General features: G+C 39.1%; 1 protein-coding gene across 4 annotated transcripts in view; it reads left to right on the forward strand.

Annotated features, from left to right (window-relative positions):
• LOC111868236 (acetylcholine receptor subunit alpha-like) overlaps positions 1-25,292 on the forward strand; it is a 143,626-nt gene extending 118,334 nt beyond the window's left edge. For 2 of the 4 annotated variants that reach the window (XM_023858691.2, XM_023858693.2), the window contains exons 4-10: positions 1,612-1,727; positions 6,020-6,188; positions 10,569-10,705; positions 14,319-14,465; positions 17,914-18,093; positions 19,197-19,416; positions 20,074-23,848. In XM_023858691.2, the coding sequence (XP_023714459.1) occupies positions 1,612-1,727; positions 6,020-6,188; positions 10,569-10,705; positions 14,319-14,465; positions 17,914-18,093; positions 19,197-19,416; positions 20,074-20,259 (1,155 nt within the window). In that variant the 3' untranslated portion in view covers positions 20,260-23,848. Of the gene's footprint in view, positions 1-1,611; positions 1,728-6,019; positions 6,189-10,568; positions 10,706-14,318; positions 14,466-17,913; positions 18,094-19,196; positions 19,417-20,073; positions 23,849-25,255 lie in introns of those variants that run through there. The other 2 variants (XM_023858692.2, XM_023858695.2) reach the window with 2 other exon arrangements.
• The last annotated feature ends 605 nt before the right edge of the window (positions 25,293-25,897 follow it).

The raw sequence follows: 25,897 nt of genomic DNA on the forward strand, positions 1-25,897 counted from the left end.
AGTCCAAAGGGTAACTGCTAGGGCAGTGAGTTCGGTGAATGTAGACGGGTTCTTTTTATGTTGCTGATAATTTCGTAATGATTTAGCACACCGCCATGTTGACTAAAGCATTAATGTAGAGTTGTCTAACTTATTTCCATGAACGCATGGATTAGATATTTTGTTATGACGAGTGGAAATTTGTCTGGGCATTGAAACTTTCCGCATATTTTGTACTTTAATGTAGAACTTCCACGATTTATAAGCCTCATATACGTGTATATTGCTACTTTGCTGCACGGAAATTTATTTAAATTAACATTTATAGTTTACAACTTCAGTTTTCGAGAATACACCTTGCGCAGTTCTGAAGATTTACCAACGTTTCGACTAATAGTATTACAATTTCCATTTTCAGGATTAATGTGCTTGGTGGATTAAGACCTTATATAGACCTTCCAGTGAGTGGTGTTTGGAGGGTGAGGCGATGGTTGGACGAAAGGAGCAAAGTGAATTTTACTCTCAGATCTATATAAAGGTTTCCGCCGCCTCCAAAAGACATTAATCCTGAAGATGGAAACTGCAGTGTCTACCGAAACGCTGGATATCGTTCAACATTCGAAGTGACTTATTCCTGATAGCAGAAGTCGTACAATAAAAAATTCGCTTAGTGGGGGGTGGAATCCAGCTGGGTTCACTCGGTACAGCGGCCACTGAGTGGCCTATTGTATAGCCTGCCCCTGGTAATTATGATGATGGAGAATTTGGTGCAATGGAGATTGGCAGGGGAAACCGAAGTACTCGGAGAGAACCCACCCCAGAGCCACTTTGTCCACCACAAATCCCACTTGACCAGACCCGGGATCGAACACGGGCCACCGCGGTGGGAAATCAGCGAATAACCGCTTGAGCTTGGCGCGGCAATTCGTACGGTAATTCCAGACGCCTGGACTTCCGGACAAAAACATGTATATAGAACATATAATCGCAAAAATATCAGCATTTCATATGCTATTTCCTTGTAGTATTTGAAATGTTGGTTTCATTTACAGATTTTGTGGCCATAATATTTAATTTTATGCGCTCAAATGGGTTTATTATAATATTACTGTAATCGTGTTAAAACATTAATTATTCGAGTGGGGCTATCAGATTAATGAAATGCATATTATTTCAAAATATTGTACATTATTAACAGTATAATGTAAGCGTAAGTGACACTCTCTGTAGAGAACTTTGAATTAAAATTGTAATCTGCACACTTGAGTTAAAGACTATATACAGAAAGCAATAATATGAACTCTGAGCTTATGAACTGTTATCTTGTTTCCGCTTGGACAGAATTATTGGTTTTGTTACAGTAATCTCCACGCAGCTGGGCACCAGGTGTGATTCTGTGTGTTGTATCATATATTACTCTTACCTTCTAGCCCTATTTACCTTCCCAGTAAAATAAATTTGCACAGCATTTAAACATGGAAATACGAGGCGAGACTGTGAATTCTCAACGGAGTACGTTTTAACACGTTGACCACATAAATATACATACACAGACACACACAAACATGTACATGAATAGAGCTACCGGTGGTGTATTCCGCGGTTCGAGTCCCGGCGGATGTGTTTTCGCAGGTGGATCTACGCCACATGGATGAGAAGGCGGGTTCAAACGTCGTGGAAGTAGGTGTGGACCTGTCCGAGTTCTACATGTCCGTCGAATGGGACATCCTGGAGGTGCCTGCAGTCAGGTAACATAGCTATTTTGCCTCTTCACACACTATACAAGGGATGCTATTGCAGTGCGATCTAGTGGACATTTCTCGCACTAGTACTAGGAGCCTCTACATTCAGTCACACCAACAGTACAAGATGAAGTAAACACCGTGAAGCTGAGAGATGAGTTCATATTTTAGTTTATATCTTTCGCAAAGTCCAAAACCACGGTAATCCTGACCTTTTATTCTCCTGAAATTTTGTTTTCAAAATATTGAGAACTTTCTTTCCTTTTATCCTCGGTAGTTAATATTTAATATACTGTATAATGAGATCGTTTGACCGCCTCTGTTGTCTAGTTGTCAGAGTTCATGCCTACACATCCAGAGGTCCCGGGTTCGATTCCCGGAACTACCAGATTTTCTGAGAAGTAGTGGGTCTGGAACGGGGTCCACTCAGCCTCGTGAGGATAATTGAGGAGATATTTCAAGGAAGTAGTGGATTCGGTCTAGAAAACCGAGATTAACGGCAATGGGGTATCCGTTTCGCTGACCACGCGTCACACTGTATCCGCTAGAGTTGGCAATAACTTCGTCGACAAGTGGCAGTCGCTCGGTCGGTGTAGTTCGCTTGCGGACAAAAGTACAATTTTTTTTTATAATGCAATCATCTGAGAATTTTCCGCATATCATTGAGTCACGTGGGTCCTACTCCTCCGCTTGGGAGGCTGAAAATATTTTGGGAAGTCCTCGGACGATCGCACTGCATATAGGCCTTCAGAACAGAGGGTAAAACAACATTTTTCTTTTCATAATTTGGTAGTACTGTGGGGAAATTGATTGTATTTTGCCGGTCTGACTCAAGAGCGTGATTTTGCACCACTCCCAAAATATTATCACAGAATTGAATCCCACGCGAAGCATATTTCTCTGTGTTGTGTTGTGTTGTGTTGTGTTGTGTTGTTTAGGACTTGCAGTGGTTCGACCCCACGTCTAGGCTAAACATCGAAGGAATAAACGTCTTTGCAAATTACATACAAATGCCGTATGTGTACTGCTTTCTTTCCTTCCATCCTACAGTATAAATGGGGACCCAAAAAATGTATACACTTCAACGTACAAAATACAGTGCGTTCAGTTAAGGAGGAAACTTCGCAACACCGCTGACCTGGCCCAACATTCCTCACAGATTGCTGCTGTGACTGCTGATAGCAGAATTAGTCATTAGCGCTGATAAACGCGCGCCGTTACAGTTACAGCAGCAATCTGTGAGGAATGTTGGGCCCGGTCAGCGGTGTTGCGAAGTTTCCTCCTTGATTGAACACTCTGTATCTGCTTAAATAATTTATTGATAATTTGATACACACAGAAATAGATGGCTGCGACGCATGCTGAAGTAGTAGAACAAGTGTTTAAAACGTCCACCGTCAGCTTGTAGACGCTTGTGAGTTCGAAGGACAATTGCACGAGCAATATAATTTGGGCCCCTCTGTATATTCGCGTGTGTGTGTCACCAAAACTTGCTGTTGAGAAGTAATGACTCCTATCCCGTATACGGGAGACTACATGCTAGATTCTCGACCCTGACGAAGGCAACATTCACTGAGTCACTTTCCAAATTTTCTACAGTCTCCCCAAGTTAATTCCCTTAAAAAAAATTAAAATATGCCAAGGCTGATTACAAGTTTATCACTATCAAACCATCTTTCCTTTCGAAAAAAAAAAGAAGGGAATAAAAATTAACTTGCAATTAACTTGTATTATATTATAGATTTGAATGTATAGCCCCGGTCACAGCAAATGTAACAACTGAATCTAAATGTCTGAATAATTAGTTTCCTTGTGTCTGTTTCTCCTTAACGTCTTTAACTATTCACATTCCTGTCAAAACAAGAATGCATAAAAATATTTTGCGACTTTTGTCGTGTTTCGGCACACATTTGAACATATAAAACTGTGGAATTGGTGTGATGCAGTTACAGTAGACAATACCTACACAACCTAGCAAATTTTCTGTGGCTGCTTTCTTTAAAAAAAAACCGTCTCCCCAACTACACCTTTAATATACATGGGCCCATTTTTTATTCGTAACTTGTGCTTCATAGATCTGATCATCTGTATCATTACCTTGGTAAATGTTGTTACTGTGGAACTCATGTTCACAAGAGCCCTTCACTGGTCCCTATCCTGAGCCAGATAATTCCAATCCATACCATCCCATCCTATCTCTCTAAGATCCATTTTAATGTTGTCCACCCGCCTACGCCTTGATCTTCCTAGTGGCCTCTTTCCTTCTGGCTTTCCCACCAATATACTATATGTATTCCTCTTCTTCGTCATTCGTGCTACATGCCCTGCCCACCTCATTCTCCTTGACTTGATCATTCTAATTATACTTGGAGAAGAGTACAGCTTATGAAGCTCCTCATTATGCAGTTTTCTCCAACCTCCTGTCACTTCATCCCTCTTAGGTCCAAATATTCTCCTCAACAATCTGTTCTCAAACGCTCTCAGTCTATGTTCCTTCATTGAAGTCAGGGACCAAGATTCACACCCATACAGAACCACAGGCAAAATTATAGTTTTGTATATTCTAATTTTTATATTTTTGGACAGCAGTATCAGAATAAGATGTAAATATATATTCCAGTATTAATAAGAAACAATGTTAAGCCAGAAATGACGCAACATACGGGCTTCCCATATAGTACCAGTACTATTGTCACTTTTTTTCTATTTCCCTTAGTGGGGGTGGAGTCCAACTGGGTCCACTCGGCAGGGCGGCCACTGGTTGGCCTATTGTACCTGTCCTGGGTGATTATGATGATGGAGAACTTGGTGGAATGAAGATTGGCAGGGGAAACCGAAGTACTCGGAGAAAACATACCCCATTTTGTCCACCACAAATCCCATTTGGCCAGATCCGAGATCGAACCCGGGCCGCTGCGGTGGGAAACCAGTGACTAACCGCTTGAGCTATGGCACTATTGCGTTTATGCAGTGTCCAGTTATATAAGGAACACTGCAGATGCATTGATTTCTAAATGGAGTTTGAGAGACTCATTTTCTCTAAGATAAATCTGAGTGCTTGGAAGGATTCTACCGAAACTACTTCTTTTCTTATTTGATTTTGTCAGAGTACTTAGCTTCTTCTTCCCTTTATACTTCCAGGTCTCTCTTCCCTTTGTTCATCAGTTCTTTTTCAGTTTTACTTAACTTCATATATTTCCTTTTATCTTGCATAAGTACTTTTATCTTCTTCGTTCTACTCAGTGCTTCTTATTGAGACATACCTTTCGTATTTTAACTTTCGTCTGTACTTTTCTTTGTTCTTAAATTTTTTCTTGTATTTCTTCCATTCCCTTTTCCCCTACCTTCAACTTCTCTCATTATTCATTTTCTTTCATTCTCATACCTTTTGAGCCTATTTAAGTCTGCCTCTACTTCATTTCGTTGTGCACAAATTCGAGTTAAATTTGATATTTGCTTGTCCGCCAAGAATATTTCTACATCACTTAAAGTCCTGAAGGATTTTGTCATCAGTGACTTATGAGAAGCCTGAAATGAAAATTGCACTGTGCTCTGTAGACTAAACTTCGAATGTCTGTGAACATCATATTGATCAGTCTGTATTCAGAAGTCCATAGCTCCACGAATATCTTAGAGTATTGAAGAATTCAACAGTTTACAATGTCGTGGCTTCGCTCATGTGTGCGAAATTTATTTCCAGTTGTTAGCAACATATACAGAGCAGCACAGCTTTGCAACTAACTGGGTCTGTTTTAATATTATATTGCCACCAAATGCCCTAAAATCTCTCAAATTCTACATAAATATAAATTTAACTCTAGATTATAATTTCAATTCCTGTTTGTGAATACCTGATCAGTGATCCAGTGGAGTATCACTTACTCACTCACTCACTCATGGAACTAAGCCCCTCTTGAGAAGCCACCAATTATGCTGTTACTCAAGAACTTCCCAACATTTTATGGAACCCGAAGGTTCAGTACCGTGTTCACAAGAGCCCTCCACTGGTCCCTATCCTGAGCCAGATCAATCCAGTCCATACCATCTCATCCTATCTCTCTAAGATCCATTTCAATATTGTCCACTCACCTACACCTTGGTCTTTCCAGTGGTCTCTTTCCTTCTAGCTTCCCCACCAATATCCTATAAGCATTCCTCTTCCCCCATTCGTGCTACATGCCCTGCCCACCTCATCCTCCTTGACTTGATCATTCTAATTATACTTGGAGAAGAGTACAAGTTATGAAGCTCCTCGTTATTTCCAGCGGAGTATACAGGCTGCAATGTTTACCTTGCAGAAACGAGAAATTCTATACGTGCTGCGACGAACCGTACCTGGATATCACGTTCAACATCACGATGCGCCGCAAGACTCTCTTCTACACCGTGAACATCATCATCCCCTGCATGGGCATCTCCTTTCTCACTGTACTCACCTTCTATCTGCCGTCGGACAGCGGCGAGAAGGTGAGTTCACACCTCGCTGCTCTGACACCGCAGCGACGCGTTCAGAACATGGCCGACCAGAAGAGGAGAAGCCAACGTCACGTGCAGTACCTGGAGTTGTAGAGCTCTCGCTCCTTAACTGAAAGGTCCTGGATTTCAGTGTCTCAATGGATACCAGATTTTCGTAGTTTTCCTCAATACCTCTAGCCACATATTGGAATATTATCTAAAATACGCTGTGCCTCCTTGTTCACAATTCTCAAATAATTTGTAGCCGCTCCAGCATTCGCCGTTACAAAAACTATGCAGTTCGTAAATGGAATGCAAACTGTGTTAACATCGAAGGTCAGTTTCTTATCCAAACGGCAAACCTAGGCAAGATATTAGGGTAGGGTCGCGCCATAACTCAAGCGGTTAGCCGTTGGCTTCCCACTGCGGCGGTCCGGGTTCGATCCCTGGTCTTGTCAAGTGGGATTTCTGGTGGACAAAGTGGCGCTACGGCGGGTTTTCTCCGAATGCTTCGGTTTCCCCTGTCAATCTTCATTCCACCAAATTCTCCATCATCATAATCACCAGGGGCAGGCTACAATAGGCCAATCAGTGGCCACCTTGCCGAGTGAACCCAGTTGGACTCCACCCCCCACTAAGAGAATTAAAAGGAAAAAAAAGATATTAGGGTAAATTAACAGCAATTACATTGTTCTGAATTACGACCAGAAATATTTTAATCTGAGCCGTGCAAATTCCGGTCCTCTGACAACTTCCTTCGAGGTTTTCGAAAGTATTTAATATATTCTGTAAGTCTAAAATTCTGGATTTTGTGAAAGGCTAAATGTCTTTATATTAAACGAGAATATACCCTCAGCACTTGAACTCAGTGTCTCGTTCGAACTCTTTGTTCTGAACTGAAACTATAGTAGAAGGTCGATAGCCTTCGAAGCTATGGAAAAGAAACTTTAATACCTTTCTCTCAGTCGTGAAAAGATTCCTAACATCACATTTTCCTTTGTGGGTGGGATCGACGGGACGTGTTTGCCCATGCCCATGCCAATGGTAGAACTGAGAAGGAGAAAGTTGTGAAAGTGACGGGATAGCGCTTTCCCTGGCGTCCGATACGATAACAACACCCGTTGTTGCCTAGTGCAGAACAATTTCCTCTACTGAGATGTTATGTTCTCATGGTGGTGACTTTGAAGAGTGGTGTCTTCTGGGATATGAACCCTTGTAGCATGTTAGAAATTTACTGACGTAATGGAGTAACCTACTGTTTCCATTTTCAGGTTCGGAGAGCGAACCTTTAGAGCAAACTGCAAGTAAAGTAATCCAGTTTTACCTACCACATTTTTCCAAGCTTTTTATACTCCGCTGGACCGCCTCTGTGGTCTAGTGGTCAGAGTTCCTGGTTACACACCTAGATGTCTCGGGTTCGGTTCCCGGCTCTATCAGATTTTCTGTGGAGTAGTGGAACGGGGTCCACTCAGCCACGTGAGGATAATTGAGGTGCTGTTTCAAGGAAATAGCGACTCCGGTCTAGAAAACCGAAATTAACGGCCATGGGGATTCGTTGCGCTGACCACGCGACATCCTTTATCCGCAAAAGTTGGCATTAAATTAGCCGATAAGCGGCGGTCGCTCGGTCGGTATAGTTCGCTTGCGGACTAAAGCCGCGGAGTTTTTACACTCTTCCAAAACTTCTGTAAACTTACACTAGATTGCACGGTGTCACATCTCCTCTGTTCATGATGCATATACACGTATGTGTGTTTGCGTGGGTGTGGGTGTCGAGTGTAAAGACGCTTCTCTGCGGCTTTTTAGACCTATTTCTTATCATTATAATTGGCAAGTCAGCTCTTTTTGTGCCACAGTTTTCCTTAGAAGATTCGGTCAAACTGCATCCAGTTTTCACGTTTTCGGATTTCGCAACTATAATTTTTTTTTTACAGAACAAGGTTGTCAGCCTTGAGTCCAGTCCCCAACTTTGAGAATCAGGTCCCTATATTTATGTCCCTTAGTGACAGGGTTATACCAGTTATACCCCCAAGCATCGAGTTCTCTTTGTGTCGTCCTGCACAAGGTGTAGCTACTTGTTACACTGAGTACAGTGAAGCTATAAGCGAGCCACAATTCAGGCTCTTGTGTCTGAGTGTTTGATCGGAGAATCTCACGCTGAGTGAACTGGGAACTGAGGGAGATTTGTCTGAACACGCCCATACACCGGTCGGCCCCGCAGGCCACAGCCCTGGTGTTTAGCGCTGCTTGGTAATTTACCGGCATTGACCAACTTTGACACGCCAATTGCATTACATCGCACCCAGCAGTAGATAATGCCAAGAGATTTGCCCGAATTTCAGATTTCTGTAGCCCGCATTTCAACGTAAATGTCCTGATTTGCGGCCTCAGTAGGTCGACAAAGAAACTGTTCATTTAAAATTTGAAAAGTTCATTGTCTATTCCTCTTTGCTTAACACATAAATTTCTTCTCAGTATCACTCAAAATCGTTACCTTGGTATATAAATACTACTTAATAAATTCATTGGAGTCCGTCTCGTGAAGCTGTTAGTCGCTCAGCGTGTGAAAATCAATGTGTAGTATTTGAAGTTCTCACAGTGGCGGTTATTAAGAACCTTATGTTTTGGATATAACGCTGTACAGTCCAGTGAAAGCTAACCTATGTTTCGGAGGAATATTTCGCCTTAGTCTTCAGTGTGGAAGAGAAAATACACAAGAAACCAGTATGAAGCTGTCATTTTCACCGGAATACATGGTGTTATATCCCTGATTTTAAAATTATTTTAAAAAAACCCGGTTCTTTTCACAAACCGAAAGTTTATGTGCGTGTTTAGAGCAGCCTGTCACATTTGTCACCCTTAAACCGGCTCAATTCATTCAACAATCTCGTGCCCTATTTCTTTGAGATAAAGTTTAATTTTACTGCATCAGCTATCCTCAGGCAGCCAGTACACTCTCATCTCTGTCCTGGTGTTTCAAGTAAAATGTTCATATATTAAAAAAAACTATCCCTGTAACAAGCCGTGGAGGCCGAAGGGGTTGTGAGACGTCGAGGCTTGCACATTTTCTAGACAATCGACTCACAGATGGGGTTGAGGTTGTCAGCCTCAGGCGCCGGCCGTCTTTTATACCCCAGGAAGATTCCTGGTACTCATTTCTGTTAGAGGCTGAGTTCATCCTAGGGCCATAGTGCGGCTGGAAGAATTAGGTCAACTGAAAAATCTAATGTTTATATATAAACACACGAGTATATATACAGAGTATGTGTCAGTTTCTTCATGCGTGTTTCTAAAACTAAAAAGCTAAACTCCGTGGCTTGAATCCGTAAGATAACCATACCGACCGAGAGACCGCCGCTCTTATCCGCGAAGTTAGTGCCAACTTTTCCGAATAGAGGGTGTCACGTGGTCAGTGCAACGGATCCCCACGGCAGTTAATCTCGGTTTTCTACACCGAAGCCGCTATTTCCTTGAAATAGCTCATCAATTATCCTCACGAGGCTGAGTGAACCCAGTTCCAGACCCACTACTTCTCAAAAAATCTGGTAGCGCCGGGAACCGAACCCGAGACCTTTGGATCTGTAGCAAGAAACTCTGAACACTAGACCACCGCGGCGGTCCAATATATTATAAAGAATATTTAATAATATACACTACAAAATATTTATTTCCATGAATCACTATTTGTCAAAATTGAATCGCAGATTATTTAATGAGATATTTTGAAAATTAACATGAACCCCATAAACAAACTAGCAACACAGTCTAAGAACCGTTAAATCCAACATATATACATTTAACGCACCGTAACTCCTTGATCTCACTATCATAACAATTTATTTTTTATTGCTAGTGGGGTGGGACTAAGTCCCTTGTACTGAGGCCACTTCTGGCCTATTGTACCAGCCCCAGATGATAGGTGAGGGTGATTGTGGAGCAATTGGTGGAATGAAGATGGGCACGGGAAACTGAAGTACTCGGAGAGAACCCGCCCCATCGCCACTTTGTCCACCACAAATCCCACTTGACCAGACCCGGGATCGAACCCGGGCCGGGAAGCCAGCGACTAACCGCTTGAGCTATGGCGCGGCCCTAACTACCCTATAATTAATAGATGAGCTGTATGAATTACTCGCCTCTTATTTGACTTATAATTAAGTTACGTATAGAAGACCCTGCCTTTGAATAAATTCCAGGAATTTCCGAGCGAGAGCCTTTGAATGCGTCGAACGCTACCGCACTAGCGATACGACGCTGACGTCCGCTTTTTGTGTTCTCTACCCCAATTCCCCAGTTCGTCCATCTTGTCATTCTCTCCCTTTTTTTTTAGGATCGAGATTTCAGGAGGGGCGCGAATCTCCTCTAGCAGATACAAGTTTTATTTGTCCACAGGTGACGCTGTCGATATCAATCCTCATCAGTCTTCACGTGTTTTTTCTGCTGGTTGTGGAAATCATCCCACCCACATCGCTTGTGGTACCATTACTCGGAAAGTACCTCATCTTCGCCATGATCCTCGTCTCCATCAGGTACGGCAAAATGGCGTCCATACACACTCCTCTTATACTCTCTACAAAGTGTAGCAAAGTTACAGAAACGGTGCAAACAGTAGAGCAGTAAATTGTTGCTGGTCCTCGTCAGCAAAATCTTCTTGTTTTCGGGATCCGTCAGGACCAGTGACAAAATTTTTCTTCGTTCCATGATAATTTATGTATTTGGGAATGGGTGTAGATTTTTTAGAAAGCGCCATATTTGTTTTCCCAGAATTCAGCGTGAGTGTAGCCGCACTTACACGGGCGTCTATGTAAGGGCATTTATACTATGTGGACACCGTACACGATTTGTCACTTTATTGTAATAAGTAATATTTATGTGAGATATAACGAGAACCTCTGTCAATACATCAGAGTCAGAGTCAGAGTCAGAGTCAGAGTCAGAGTCAGTGTCAGAGTTACTTAACGAATGGCGGTTTACAGCCAATCACTTTGTCTTGGCGACAAGCCACAATCAGTAATTTTTTTCTGACGAAATGAACACTTGCGGTTATAGTCCTTATGTGACATCCTTTCTGAAGAGAGGATGAGTCTGTCTTTTACAATTGCTGCTGGTCCTCGCCAGGGCAGTCATTCTCAGGTCCAAGTCTTGCGGGTATCATGACCACATTTTACTGTCCCAAACTGGAGACTCCCCCAACATGGAGGTTACCTCCTATGACTCGCAGGGAAACGGTGAAGACATTTGATCCCACCTCCACACGGGTTACACTGATCATGCACATACTTTCATATATATATATATACTGATCCTGACTACGTTGCCTTGGAACGGGAATTAGTTATTATTCGGTAGGTTATTATTAATTATGAAATGCCGAACAACAATGAACTCCGTAGGACCGGTAAATCCAGTTTCGAGAATATCGAAATTTCGCGTTTGGGTCCTTAGTTTGCGTACTGTTATCGTCATGAAAAATAGCAGTTCTCGCCCAGTAATTTATTTTACTACAAACACAATCATCCTAACATGATATCTGAGTCCAAATAATATCTGTGTTTGGTACTTAGTAAATTATTTGCCTACGGAATTGAATGAATCTACATTTGACATGGGACAGCCAACAGTTATTGTTGAATTAAGTAAGAGTGTGAAAGATAAACGGTAAAGCTATCAATGAAACAGGCCGTGGAGGCCCATAGGGATGTGAGATATCGAAGCTAAAATATTTTCACACAGAGATATTGGGTCCTAGTTGGGTCCCTTAGAAAGAGCTAGCCTCAATCACTGGACCAATGATTGAGGCTAGCTCTTTCTAAGGGACCCAACAGAATATGTGTTTACCCTCACCTGAGGACGGAAATAGATCCATTTTCCGAAACGTCGTGTTTTTCTTAGTTATCTTAAAAACTAGGACGATGGATAAAGTCCGAAAACCCAGTATGTCTGTGTGTTATACACCATCGTCAGAATCCTATAGTAACTACTCCCATATTTTCCAGATATTCGGCTCACAGATGGCGGTGAGGTTGTCAACCTTACGCGCCGACCGCCCTTTTATCCCTCAGGAAGATTCCTAGTGCTCATTTCTGTTAGAGGCTGAGTCGACCCCAGGGTTATAGCGCGGCTGGAAGGATTATGTCAATTGAAAAATCCAATGACCTCATTGGGAATCGAACCCGCGACCTACCGGCTTGTAGCATAGGGAAAATGGGAGTGTAAAGCAAACAAATACGAGGTATAGTCCCTTCCGGGTGCGGTGCACCATACCCATTCGTTACATAAACGACTTACTCGACTTCGTCGTTATGGAATCGTGTTTTCTTAGTGTCTGATTTCGTTATAAGCGCAGTTGGCTCTAATTCTGTACTGATTGATGTGCGCCCCCGCTCCTAATATATCATTCTTTCTTGTGAACGCGACTCGCTTTATTCCCAAAGGAAAGATTAATGACATTTCTGTGATAATCTTGCAGCATCGCCATCAATTACATACAAACAGATGTAATGACATGGGAAACAAGAAAACATCTCAGTTACACGTGATGACATGTAAGAGTTGCACGCTTTATAATATGAATATGTGAAGTCTCAAAATATTGCTGATTAGACATATTACCTACGAGTGTAAAACTGAATTTCGCATCAATACTAAGGCTTTAGCGAGTAATGTTACTACACAACACATCAATTACTCACTCATGGAGCTGAGCCCTTCTTGAGAAGCCTGCAATTCTGCAGCTACTGAAGTATTTCCCAGCATTTTATGGAACCCGAAGGTTCATTGCCGTGTTCACAAGAGCCCTCTACTGGTCCATATCCTGAGCCAGATCAATCCAATCCATACCATCCCATAATATCTCTCTAAGTTCCATTTTAATATTGTCCACCCACTTACGCCTTACGTACTACACACTAACATTTGAAAATAATACATATATATGTGTCAATTGTTTAATATAGACCAAGTTTCAAAGTCGCATTTTCATGCGACGTTACACCGGAACAATAAAGCAAATATTATTTTAACGCAGTCTGAAATAAATACATTTCATTTCGTTTTCTTTTCTATTTGATTTTATCTCCTAAAAAGATGCCATGATCGGTGGTTCAGTATATTTCTGAAACGTCACTTTGGTTACTTATCTCGAAAATTATAAGACTTGCGAAGAAAGGGAGGGATTATGCTCGTACTGGACAGAGAACGTGTTTCATTTTTCTAAAACTTTTGTTAGAAACATTTATCTTCAACAAATATTCAGCGAGATGGGGCCAAAAAAGTTCACTTAGGCCAACTTTTGTCAATTTTTTTTTTCAGTTCTCTGAAATTTTTCGTAAAATTTTCAAGTTGTCAAGTTTCAAGAAAACCTGTCGAACGATTCTCGAGCTGTTCATGCGGACGGTTGGACGTACTGAGCGAACAACAAAAAGCAACAAAACTAAAAAATAATTTCTTACCAATACAGCGCCAACACTGGTAAATCCAATATTATATTTAAGCATCCTGTTACACTTTACACGATATATGACATAAACTCCGTCCTAAGTGCAACAATTTATTATAGTCCTTCGTCTTGCTTTCTTCTACACTACATGTTTCGGCCACAAACGGCCATCATCAGGTGTGTACTCTCACGTAGCTGCTACACTGCACGTAGTTTAAAATTTAAAAAACACTAGTCTTCCCAATTGTTCATTTCGCCGTTGCTAACAGGTTTCGATATATCAGAATCTTCCCCGCTGATATGTCAGATATGTACAAAATCTTTTAACCTACACACGTCAATTTGATTTTCATAAACTGGCACTTTTAAAATCTTCAATTCCAATTTTAAAAATTTCTTTAAAATTTTTTTCTTCAAATTGTAAAATTTAAAATTCTCAGGTTTACTCGCCCTATGTCTATAGTGCTGCAGCGGCTACTTCTTGTTTTCAGCACTTTTATTAATATTGCAGTTCAGTTGTGTATATATGTTAGCCATGTATTTGCCTGATGATGGCTTTTAATAGCCGAAACATGTAGCAGAGCCAAAACCAGGCACTGACCTTGATATAGTTGTGTTGTGACGGCTTTAATAAAGAAGTTTTCATAGTGCTGAACTCCTTCAAGAACAGCGATCGTCAATAGCTACGTCATATGATGTTGCAGCATATGTGTTACGGTGGTGGTACTCAACGTACACTTCAGGTCACCACAAACCCACAAGATGGCGCCTTGGGTGAAGAGAGTTTTCATACACATTCTACCAAGACTGCTGGTCATGCGGCGTCCTCAGAACCAATTCGAACCTCACAGGTAAATTGAACCTGCCTATATAATCGTGAATTCAGAATCTGCAATGTGTTTTCTAGACAGCAAAACCATGAAATGAACTTAGGTGCCATGGGACGGTGCTGAAGCCGCATTCAAACTCACTGCAAATTGCGTCTGGGATTTGTTGAAATCATTCTGAGTGAGAATAAAGCCAATAGCAAACATAATCTGATATTATATATATCCGGAGATGTGATTATTAACTAACTCCATGAAGAATATTCCTTCTTTAGAAGCTGATAGAATCTCAGTTAGTGAAGAAATTTCTGAAAGTCCATTGCTGTGCTCACAAGAACTCGTCAATGGAAACTACCCGGAGGCTGTTGATTCCAATTTACATATCATATCCCATTTAGAAAGAATCGTTTTAAAGTTGTACTCCCATCTATGACTAGATATTACTGTATCGTTTCCTTATAAAGCTTCTAACAAAATTCATCCTCTCCTCATATATTCAACATGTGCTGAGTACACCTCATCTTCCTTGATATTAGTCACCCTCATTATACAGAGTTATTCATAAGTCCGTGAAACATTTTAAAAATTCACAACAAATAAACTATGCGTCGGATTGTGGTAATTCTTACGCCAACAGAGAATGAATCTCTCCAAGTCTTTTTGAAAGCCGCCATTGCCTGCTAATCTCAGGGATCTTCGCAACCGCATCACCGCTGCCTGGGCTCTGACCAACCGTGATATGCTGACACGGGTGTGGGACGAAATGGAGTATCGCAAAGATCAGTGTTCCGCAACCGGTGTGCCCTCACAAGGTGAAAGGTGTGACGCGAACTTTTACCTATTGTAAGAAATTAATTGTCGAATTTAATTAGTTTTATTTTATCCCAGTTACGGTGTTTCATATGCTTGTATTTTATTCTCAGCCACTGCACTGATTAAGTAAGATAATGCTTGTTTATTCTTTATTACATGCCGTGATTTTTTATGTACAGTAATGTTGTATTCTAAGAAATTAAACGTAAATTATTTACTCTCAGTTGCTGCTATATCATAGTTCTCATTATTGATTTATTTTTATTTTCTCGCATCTATGCGGCTTCTTTGATAAACTTGCCGTATGTTCTGTGTACGAGCTTTTCCCTAAAACTGCAGGGATTAGCAAGGGTTTCCCTGTCTTTTATAACGCTATTTTGCTTATCACGAGGAAAAGTGTTAACGCAAATATTTGAACTTAATGAGAAGTACGTGCATTTTTGACTGTTGAGGGGCGTGAGTACGCGGATTTATTTGCAGATGATGAATGGATATGTAAGTTGGCATATCTTTCCGATATTTTCATACACTTGAATGAGCTGAACAGAAAAATGCAAGGTAGGAACTAAAATAAACTAACTAATATGGATAAGTTACAAGGATTTGTAAATAGCTGAATTTGTGGCTATAGAGAATTACAGATGGGTCGTTTGAGATGTTCCCGACTGTGTGGTCACTTGCTGGCGGCAATAAAATGGTGATGGACACAAAGAACATTTAGAAATGCTGCAGCAGAAATTCAATAAGTATTTTGGAGAGAGTGTACAAGATTTCGACTGGNAGAATTACTGTATTTACTTTAATAGTAATAGAAGTGTATTTTCTACACTCTACAGTGAATTAAGTTCATTAATTGTTAATAAAAGCAGGAGTCGATTTCTGTTTATTAATAATAAAATAATAATATTATAGTAATAAGTTCATCACCTTACGTAATTATATTAATTGTCTGATACCATTTTTTTTGAGGGGAATAACATTTTGGTGTGTCGTGTTGAGTCATGGATACTTCATGGTGTGCCGCGAGTAGAAAAGGGTTGCGGAACAATGGCATAGATGTCTGCCGTATCAGCAAAGGTGGACACATTGAGCATTTGTGAACTATATAAAAAAACTTCGTGAGTTTATCTCTATTTCGGTGTAATAAAATTTGGTATCCGTTCCATAGTTTATTTATTGTAACTTTTCAAAATGTTTCACGGACTTATGAGTAACTATTTATTTTGACAGGAGGTTGGAGAAAACTGCATAACGGGAAGCTTCATAACCTGTGTCCTCCGGGTATAATTAGAATGATTAAGTCAAGGAGGATGAGATGGGCAGGGCATGTAGCACGAATGGGGGAGGAGAGGAATGCGTATAGGATATCTGTGGGAAAGACAGAAGAAAAGAGACCACTGGGAAGATGAAAGCGTAGGTGGGTGGACAATATTAAAATGGATCTTAGAAATATAGAATGGGATGGTATGGATTGGATTGATCTGACTCAGGACAGGAACCAGTGGAGGGCTCTTGCGAACACTGTAATGAACCTTCGAGTTCCATAAAATGCTGGGAAATTCTTGAGTAACTGCACAATTGGCGTCTTCTCAAGAAGGGCTCAGATCCATGAGTGAGTAGCCGCCCATTCTGTAGCTACTCAAGAGCTTCCCAGCATTTTATGGAACTCGAAGGTTCATTACTGTGTTCACAAGAGCCCTCCACTGGTCCCCATCTTGAGCCAGATCAATTCAATCCATACCACCCAATCCTGTTTCTCTAAGAACCATTTTAATATTGTCGATCCTCCTATGCCTTGGTCTTCCAATTGCTCCCTGCTCATCTCATCCTCCTTGACTTGATCATTCTAATTATACTTGGAGAAGAGTACAAGTTTTGAGATTTCTTCTGCCATTGCCCTGAGCAAGCCTGCCCTATACATACTTCTCACATTCCAAATACCGAATGTTAGAATGAAACAACTGGTAGAAATTGTATTGTTGTATATTTCAGTCTTAAGTTTTGTAGACAGCAGATATGTAAACAAAATTTTCCAAACCGAATGATGATAAGCTTACACTAAATTGTATATCCTTTTAACTTCATCTTCAATACAAAGGCACCCCAAAAAAATGTATACACAATTAAATAGGGGTCTTCTGCCAACACATCCATGAAGTGGAGAATTGTAATGTAGGGCTCGTAGTGTGATATTCTCTCAGAAGATGTTGATAGTCACATGAATGCCAGAGCCACCTTGTTCAATGGCAGGACAGTCAACAAAAGTGGCGACAGTATGGCTGTGTACAATTTTTGGGTCTCTCTGTATATTTTTGATTTGTTACTGTCATTCTGAAATAATCCTCTTGGCAATTACTATCTGATATTTTGAATTCTTCTGGGTTCTGCTCCAATGGAGAACATCATTGTTAAACACAGATCATACGTTCATGAAGGTTTCTCCATGTTCTAGAATATATGTGAATTAATGGGAGTTCTTTCCTTGGATGTAAACCAGCTGGGGCGTGAAGCCAACCACTCACCTCCATCTAGTGGCGAGGTCAAACATTATGGAACTACACCTCTACTACCCTATAGGTTTTCATGGCATGGTACTAAGTTAAGCACAGCGACAACTTTACATTTTTATGTGACCTAATGAAACGTGTTTCTGTGCCAGGTACAGCTCAGGACGAGTTCTAATGCGTACAGTGCGAGGCAAGGAACTCACGCCCTGCTACTATCCATACCAGCCTACAGCTCAGCAGCCCAGTGACGATGACCTCAAGACATCTTGCCTGGGCAGTGGGCGAATCTCCCGGCAGCGTTCTCCCACAAAAGATGATCTGTCCCCCTCCAGGTGGCCATGTTTTCAATTTATAAATATGCACGTACGCCAGCCCTGTCCTTCCAAAATTGCAATTATCGGTTAATGCGTTTGATTGCCAATTGGCAGTTTTTAAAGCACTTCTGCAAACCTGCAGAGTGCCTACTGAAATTGCTTCATCTGTCCGTCTGCCCATCCATTGGAATGAAACATTGGAGAACTGCTTAATACATGGTCATGAATAAAAGATTATTAACGCCATCCAATGTACTTGATAAATATGGTATTCTTTAATCTTTCATCCTTTACATGTTTCAGTAAGAGTGACCACGTTCAGAAGGACATTATCAATACGTACAGACACTATTATTATTACACTGTCTGTACGTATTGATATTAATCATTGACATCGTAACAGAAGTTTCCGAATGTATTGATAATGTCTTTCTGAAGACGGTCACTCAGACTGAAACATGTAAAGGATGAAAGATTAAAAAGCTCAATGTTTATCAATCACACTGGACGGTGTTAATAATCCTTTATACTATTACTAGTGTGATGGACCAGGATGAACCAAGTCAGATTGTCATGAAATTTGATAATGGTCAGTTTTGCAAAAACTTGTACACACATTAAAGTTCTAATTAAAACTGGACAAAAAATGGGCATATTGTATGAAGATGCATATGTGTTTCTGCAAAGTACAAATATAACTCTTAAATACTTATTGAGGTAAAAAATGTTTGAAACAAAATGTCTGTTGCAGAATACTGCACAATTTTTCCATTTAATATAGCATTGGCAAATAATCTACGTGCATTCTTATCAGCACTACACACTTTTAGTCCATAATGGGTATCATGCGTACCACAGTTTTGTTAGGTATTATAATGGAGTCTCAGATTATTTGCCAATGCTACATCAAAGGGCAAAATTGTGCAATATTCTGCAATAGACATTTTGTTTCAAACATTTTTTAACCTCAATAAGTATTTAAGGGTTATTTATTATTTGTATTTTGCAGAAACACATACACATCTTCATACAGTATACTCATTATATGCCTTCATGTTGTGGTGCTTAAGTAAGCACATGGGCAACTTTATCATATCTTTCCTTTCTGCCGGTTTTTGTAGTTTGGTAGATGGTGGCCCACTAAGTGGAAGCTGTCAAATTCATGGGCCTGCACTAGCGATGCAGTCTGAGTCTACAGACGAACTGTCAGACAGCAACAAGAGTCCAGTGCTTCGAAACCCTGCTTTCTCACATTCAGCTTGTCCACCTGAAGTACACAAGTCATGCTTCTGTGTGCGCTTCATTGCAGAGCATACCAAGATGCTGGAGGACTCCACCAAAGTATGTGTTCTTGTCAAATACCAAAAAGGCATGGTACTTTGTTGTACATTATTTATCCAACAATCCACCTCAGATTGGTATGTGACACTGGCGATATTTTTAATTTAAGAAATTTAAAGTTTACAGTTGAGATGCAGTCATATTGCAAGTCATGCTGGTGGCTTTTATGTGAGATATTAAACTTCCTTTCAACATTTACATCTGTCAGAAATTTTGAAGATTCTGCCCTTTTGCTATGTCTGAGCCCCAGCAACTTTCTTTCTTTCTTTCTTTCTTTCTTTCTTTCTTTCTTTCTCTCTTTAAGAATTGGCATTCTTTTAGTTTGATTTTCATCTATATTTTGGAAACTGATCCAGAAATCCTTATTACAATACAATGAACTGAACGTAACACTTTTAACTAACGAATGCTGGTAGCAGATTTCTGGAACTCTTTCCTTTTGAATAGTGATGTAAGCTGACATGTAAGCTGTATGTGCAACCTTTTCCTTGTCTTCTCTTTGTCAGCTGTGCTAATGAGAACTACCTCTGTTTGTCTGAAGTACTTTTTTCATTAAGTCCTTTAATCTTATTTCATCCAAATGTTGATGTCACCATCTGCTCAATGTTCACAAAGTAAGTGTAATGAAAATTCTCATCAGGATGTTGTGTTTCACAGGTGAAGGAGGATTGGAAGTACGTAGCAATGGTGCTAGATCGATTGTTTCTATGGATCTTCACACTAGCCGTCCTAGTGGGAACAGCTGGTATCATTCTACAGGCACCAACACTTTATGATGATCGCGTTCCCATCGATAAGGGATTCAGTGAACTTGCAACAGTTGTGCGTTGCCCACCTCAGTAGTCATCTCTGTCATATTTTATGCAAAGGTTGAGAAAAATCTGTAAAAGCAACCAACAACTGACAAGTCCACTTTGCACACTGGGATCAGGGATCAGAAATTGGTCATGGCCTACATAACTGCATGTTTCTTTGGACAGAATAAGAATTGTAGATGAAGATAGAATTTGAAAAAATGTGAAATCTTATGAAGTTTGTTTATTCTGAGAGTTATTGAAATATTTAGAGAAGTTTATTCAAACTAGTACAGAGTTTGGTAGAATTCTCCATGGAATCTGTGTTGAAAAGTTCTTAACAATACACATATTTCCACAAGCTGGGATTATTTGTTACTTTTGACATAAAATTTATGGAGGCCTGCATGACGGAAGAAATAGATATAAGCCAGGAAAGGAATAGGAGAGTTATTATCATTGGCATATTTCATGGTAATATTCCAGAGAAGTATGATGGAAATTGCGGCAAAACCATTTTTGTAACAGCATTTTCTAAGGTTTAGAGAGGACCTGCAACATGACTATGAGACAGTCCATGGCTGAGTTCTCTTACTGAATTACATTGGTGACCTGTGGTGGAAACTGACAATTTTATATTCATATTATTTCATTGAAATAAGTCAATAAATTATTTATTAAATTCTTCATGCTGACAAAGTTGATTCTCAGTAAGACTTTCCTAGTATGGAAGCATAATACATTTCAGATCAAAATGAGATACAGGTCATCAGCCTCTTCCTCCTCCTCAATGAATTGACACAAACCTCTAGCAGTTTTTTAACAAGAATCTTTATCTTTATTTTTTATATAACAATATTAATGTGATCATACAACTACTGTGTACTATATTAGAGGGATAACACTAATATTAGTATTTCCATTACAATAGACTGTGATTCTGTAATTCTTTCTAGTGAGTTACAAAACTTTTAATTTTACATGCAGAATAATTTCATGACACCTATACTGGGATGGCTAGCTTTGTGATTGAACTTCAGTTACTTTTAAAAGGATAAATGCATTGTCTCATATGGAATTATCTCACACACAGTGACCAGTCTAGTATTCAGTGGACAGAAAGTTTGTTGTTGGTTTGCATTGCTTTGAAGTTGCCACAAGAGGACTACTATCCTATTCTGAAAACGCACAAGACAGCCAAAAATGTGCCAATAAATCTGTGACCATTTCAATCCTGGATAGGGTTGCAAACTTCCAGAATATGAACTGTTTAAAATTCTTTAATAATGTGATTTATAACAGTGAATGTCATGTTAATATGTCTCTTCTGAGTGACTGACTGGTTCTAGAACCGATGTATTGCAGAGCAACCACATTTCCCATAAACAATGGGATTTTCCTTTCTTTTCTTCCAAAGCAAGTTCTTTGGTACTGACTAATATTAATAATGGGGTGTCAGAAGGCAAGCTTTCAAACGCACTTTCCTAAAATATGTCTAAGACTTTTCTGACATTTAGAAAAGATTGCACATCTCATGGGTTTTTACTTCCAATGGTGCCACCCACAAAAAATAAAATTTTCTTTTCTCAAACTGTGCTGTTATGTAATTACATTTCTTGTATAAAGTGGTAGTGAAAGAATTTCGTTGTTATTCATTTGGATATAAGTTTCAAGTTATGTTTCAGTAATAATGGTATATTTCCCTTTTTACATTATCAGCTCCCTTCTTGTTCAAATAAATGGATTCCCTTTGTTACAATAGCTTCTTGTTTAATTAATATAAGGTACTTTAAAAAGCTGTCAACTGTTTAGTCATTCTGTATTACTGTGTTGTTAGAAAATGGCTAATGATAGTTTTATAAATTGTGCAACTTACAAAAATGCTTAGAAACAAAGAATGATGAATTCTTTTTGATATGTTTAATTACATGGGTCTTGAAAGTATAAACCTAAGAAGAGCACATGCTATGAAAGCAGGTGGAATTTTTTAAGCCCCCAGGTATTTTGAGGCTTCTGTTTGTATAGAAGAGATGATGTCCTGCAATAAATTATTCAAGTGTGTTACATGTTCCACATCATCATGTGAAAAAAATCGGTCACCACAGGCTGACAGTAAGGTTAGAAAAGACAGTTTTGGAAAGCAGTTACATATTTATTACCTCTGTGCAGAACTTGTAGTTCATAATGTACTTGGGTAATTACATTACCTGTTATATGTTATAGTTCTGTTGCCATAAACAGAGTAATCTTTTCTAAATGTCAGAGGAGCTACAGTAGATTTGCAATATCCATCAAACATACACTGAAAGTGTCACTACAAATAAATTTTGTATTATACATGAAGTCTCATTAATATTGATTTGAATTAATGAATCACAATAAATGGGACGACACTAACCATCACTTTACATGACGGCCTCAATAAGTTTTTAAATAAAAATATCGTAAAATTGTCATGGTTAAAATTGAAGCCTATAATATGAGTGATATTTTATCTTATATAAACTTTAATCATCTATCTTACTGAGTATACTTCCAGAATAAATACCCAAAGGGTTAACTCTGAGCTTCCTTATACACAGGTATATAAAACCCCTGCTTGTGAAACTTCTTCCTACCAAGTTTATTTCAATTCAGTTTTGTTTCTTTTTCTGTTGGAGTAAAGACATTGGGGCACATACGCAAGATGTCTTCAGTAACCTCATAAGCAGAGCATTCTAGTCATATCAGTTGTTCTGAATTCAAAACTGATATATTTAATTTATAATATCTGACACAAAATATGACAAACAGCATTTCAAGTTAGGCAGTTGATTTATCAGTCTGCTGTACATCAGGATTTCATCATACTTATCTGTCGTTCATATATGGGTGACCATTCTTCTCTTCACTTTCAAAATGTTATCTTATATTTTTTGAACTACTAACAGTATGCAGTGTTTTTGATAAAAAAAGTAACAACAAAAATCTCTTAAATTAATGGTTGGACACAGAAAATCTGCCCCAGATAAGCTGTTTGTACATCATAAATTCTGAATACAATAAGTCCTAAACTTGACTGCCCTGTTTTACATGTGTGTTGTTTCTGGATAATACTAAAACTCCATAACTTTGAGAAAAATAAAAATTGGTGATAATGTTGCTGATTCGGTTTACAAGAGAATATTACAGTGGCATTTCCACATATTCAAGCCTACATTAAAACTGGCCTAGCAGATAATATTAATAAACTTCAAGGCACTGCCAGTCTCTTTTCAGTGACTACAAAACTTCAAACTAAGAAATTATAATTAATCTTTCTTTATTTAAGTCTGGTAGATGGTACCTACCTACCAGGCTAATGTCATAATCCAGAAAACCAGAATATGGAACAGACACTTCCAGACTTCAATATTCTACATCTGTGAATTCCATTCAACCTGTCATTTCTGGGTTATTTTGTTTTCACTGTATTTGCTTTAGGGATATTATTCTATCATAATTTATAATATTTGGTAATTATGAGGAAATGTAAGTACAGCAATACCTTGCATAGTCCAGCTTCGATCAGTCCGGATTCACTATAGTCCAGTTTGAAAATTTCAAAACAAACTAAATTTTAATTCAGCAATATAAAAATAAATTCTAAAAAATTAGTACACAAAATTATTTTTAATACATAAATGATCGGTTTCTCCCTTTATACAGTCAAGTCTCTTTTTGTGTGGTTTATTTTTATGTGGTTTCAAAGTTATGCGATACGATACATATTTCAATTTTTCTGGGGTTCCCCGTTGTATATGTGTGTACTTATGCTTGGGCCAATCGTTCTTGAGCTCTGACAGCTATCACTGGAGGAGATGGGGAGAGCACTACTTTAACGGAATTTTGGAAGAGCTACATCAGAAACGTTATAGAAAATATAGGTGAAGCATGGCATGAATTAACGGCAAGCAATATGAGGGCAGTATGGAAACATATATCACATTGTGCAAATGATTTCATTGGTTTTGAAACTCATTTTGCTGAAGTCATTAATAACATAGAGGAAATTGGGCAGCAACTTGGTTTCAACGAGTTAGATTCCGTCAACATAATTGAGTGCAACAAATCAAACACTAATGAACTAGATAATGAAACATTTATTAACATAGATGAACAGCGGGCTTATGAAGAACAGGACGACAACTTAGACGACGACGACTGTGTTGAAGTGCCTGCATGAGAATTAACAGCTGAACAACTATAAAAAATTACTGAAATGGTTGAAACCTTGTTGGAGGATATTATGGAAGTTGATCTCAATATTGAATGTAGCCTTACAATTCGCCGAACGATAAACAAGGCAATTCGTTGATGCAAAGAAATGTAGGAAGAGAAAAGGCCAAAGAAGAAAAATGTGCAGACATCAATATTGCAATTTTTAGAGAATAAAAAATGAATTGCAAAAAACATGATTTCTTTAAATTATTTCTAATAGACATTTGAATTTATTAATAGCATTTTATTTATTGAAAAATGGATATTTTTTGGAACCAATTATCATTTTTTGTATTATTTAGTTCCTCAATTAGTCCGCTTTCAAACAGTCTGGGATATTGGCGGAACTGATTACCCGGACTATGCGAGGTATTGCTGTATATGCTAGTTACCCCCTTCAGATCTAACCGCAAATATATTGCTTTCTACTAGGTATATTTGCTGCACTAATCTCATTTCCACTTTATTTTTGTCTTCACACAAATATTCATGTTATGTTTTTTCAAATGTTATAACTATTATGCCTGTTCAAAGAAGAGGTAGTAAATGTTCTTCCCACGCAAAATCAGAGGCTAGCATGGGAGATGGCACTGACTTAGGTAAGGTAAAGTTGTCCCTTGTGCTTAAGTAATTAAGCACCAAGCCATGAAGGTGTATGGGGGAGTGGATGTACAGATCCACATTTTCTTGTTCTTGGCACTTAGTCGAGAAATGAAGAAGTGTTAATTAGAGTCACTGAGCAGAGGAATATCCTACACGAAATAAGAAAAACGGAAGGCTAATTGGATTGGTCATGTTTTACGCAGAAACTGCCTTCTAAAAGAAGTTATCGAAGGAAAGATAGAGGGGCGGATAGAAGTGACAAGAAGACGAGGAAGAAGACGTAAGAAGATGCTGGATGACCTTGGGGACAGAAGAGGATACTGTCATTTGAAGGAGAAAGCTCTAGATCGCATTAAGTGGAGGAATGTTTTGGAAGAGACTGTGGACCTGTCGTCTTGACAGATTACTGATGATGATGATGGCACTTAGGTGATTTTGTTAAAAGAAACTTTGGTCTGGATAGTGTGTCAGTGTTTAAAAAATGTGGTGGTGAAATATTAAATCAAATGAGAAAAGTGAGTGCATTTTGTTTCCAGAGAAAGGATTCATGAAGGTAATAATGATATAGCGCCAAATTTTTAATTCATGAGTATGTATTCTCTTTATATTACAAAATCCAGTAATTCATCATTCTCTTCACAATAATTCGAAGGAATGGATTTCAAACAAAGGTAATCTTGCATACAATTTGGCAAATGTGTAGTTTCTGACATAATATATAAGGTAATAAATTGTTTAGAGTTGACCAAAATATGCTTAGTGAGGGCAGAATGATTGTTAAAATGATAAACTGGAAATTACCTGGAACACTGTTTCAATGGTATAACGTGTACATGTAACCTTGT

Source organism: Cryptotermes secundus, unplaced genomic scaffold (genome assembly GCF_002891405.2).
Source record: "Cryptotermes secundus unplaced genomic scaffold, Csec_1.0 scaffold364, whole genome shotgun sequence".
NCBI classification, from domain to species: Eukaryota; Metazoa; Arthropoda; class Insecta; order Blattodea; family Kalotermitidae; genus Cryptotermes; species Cryptotermes secundus.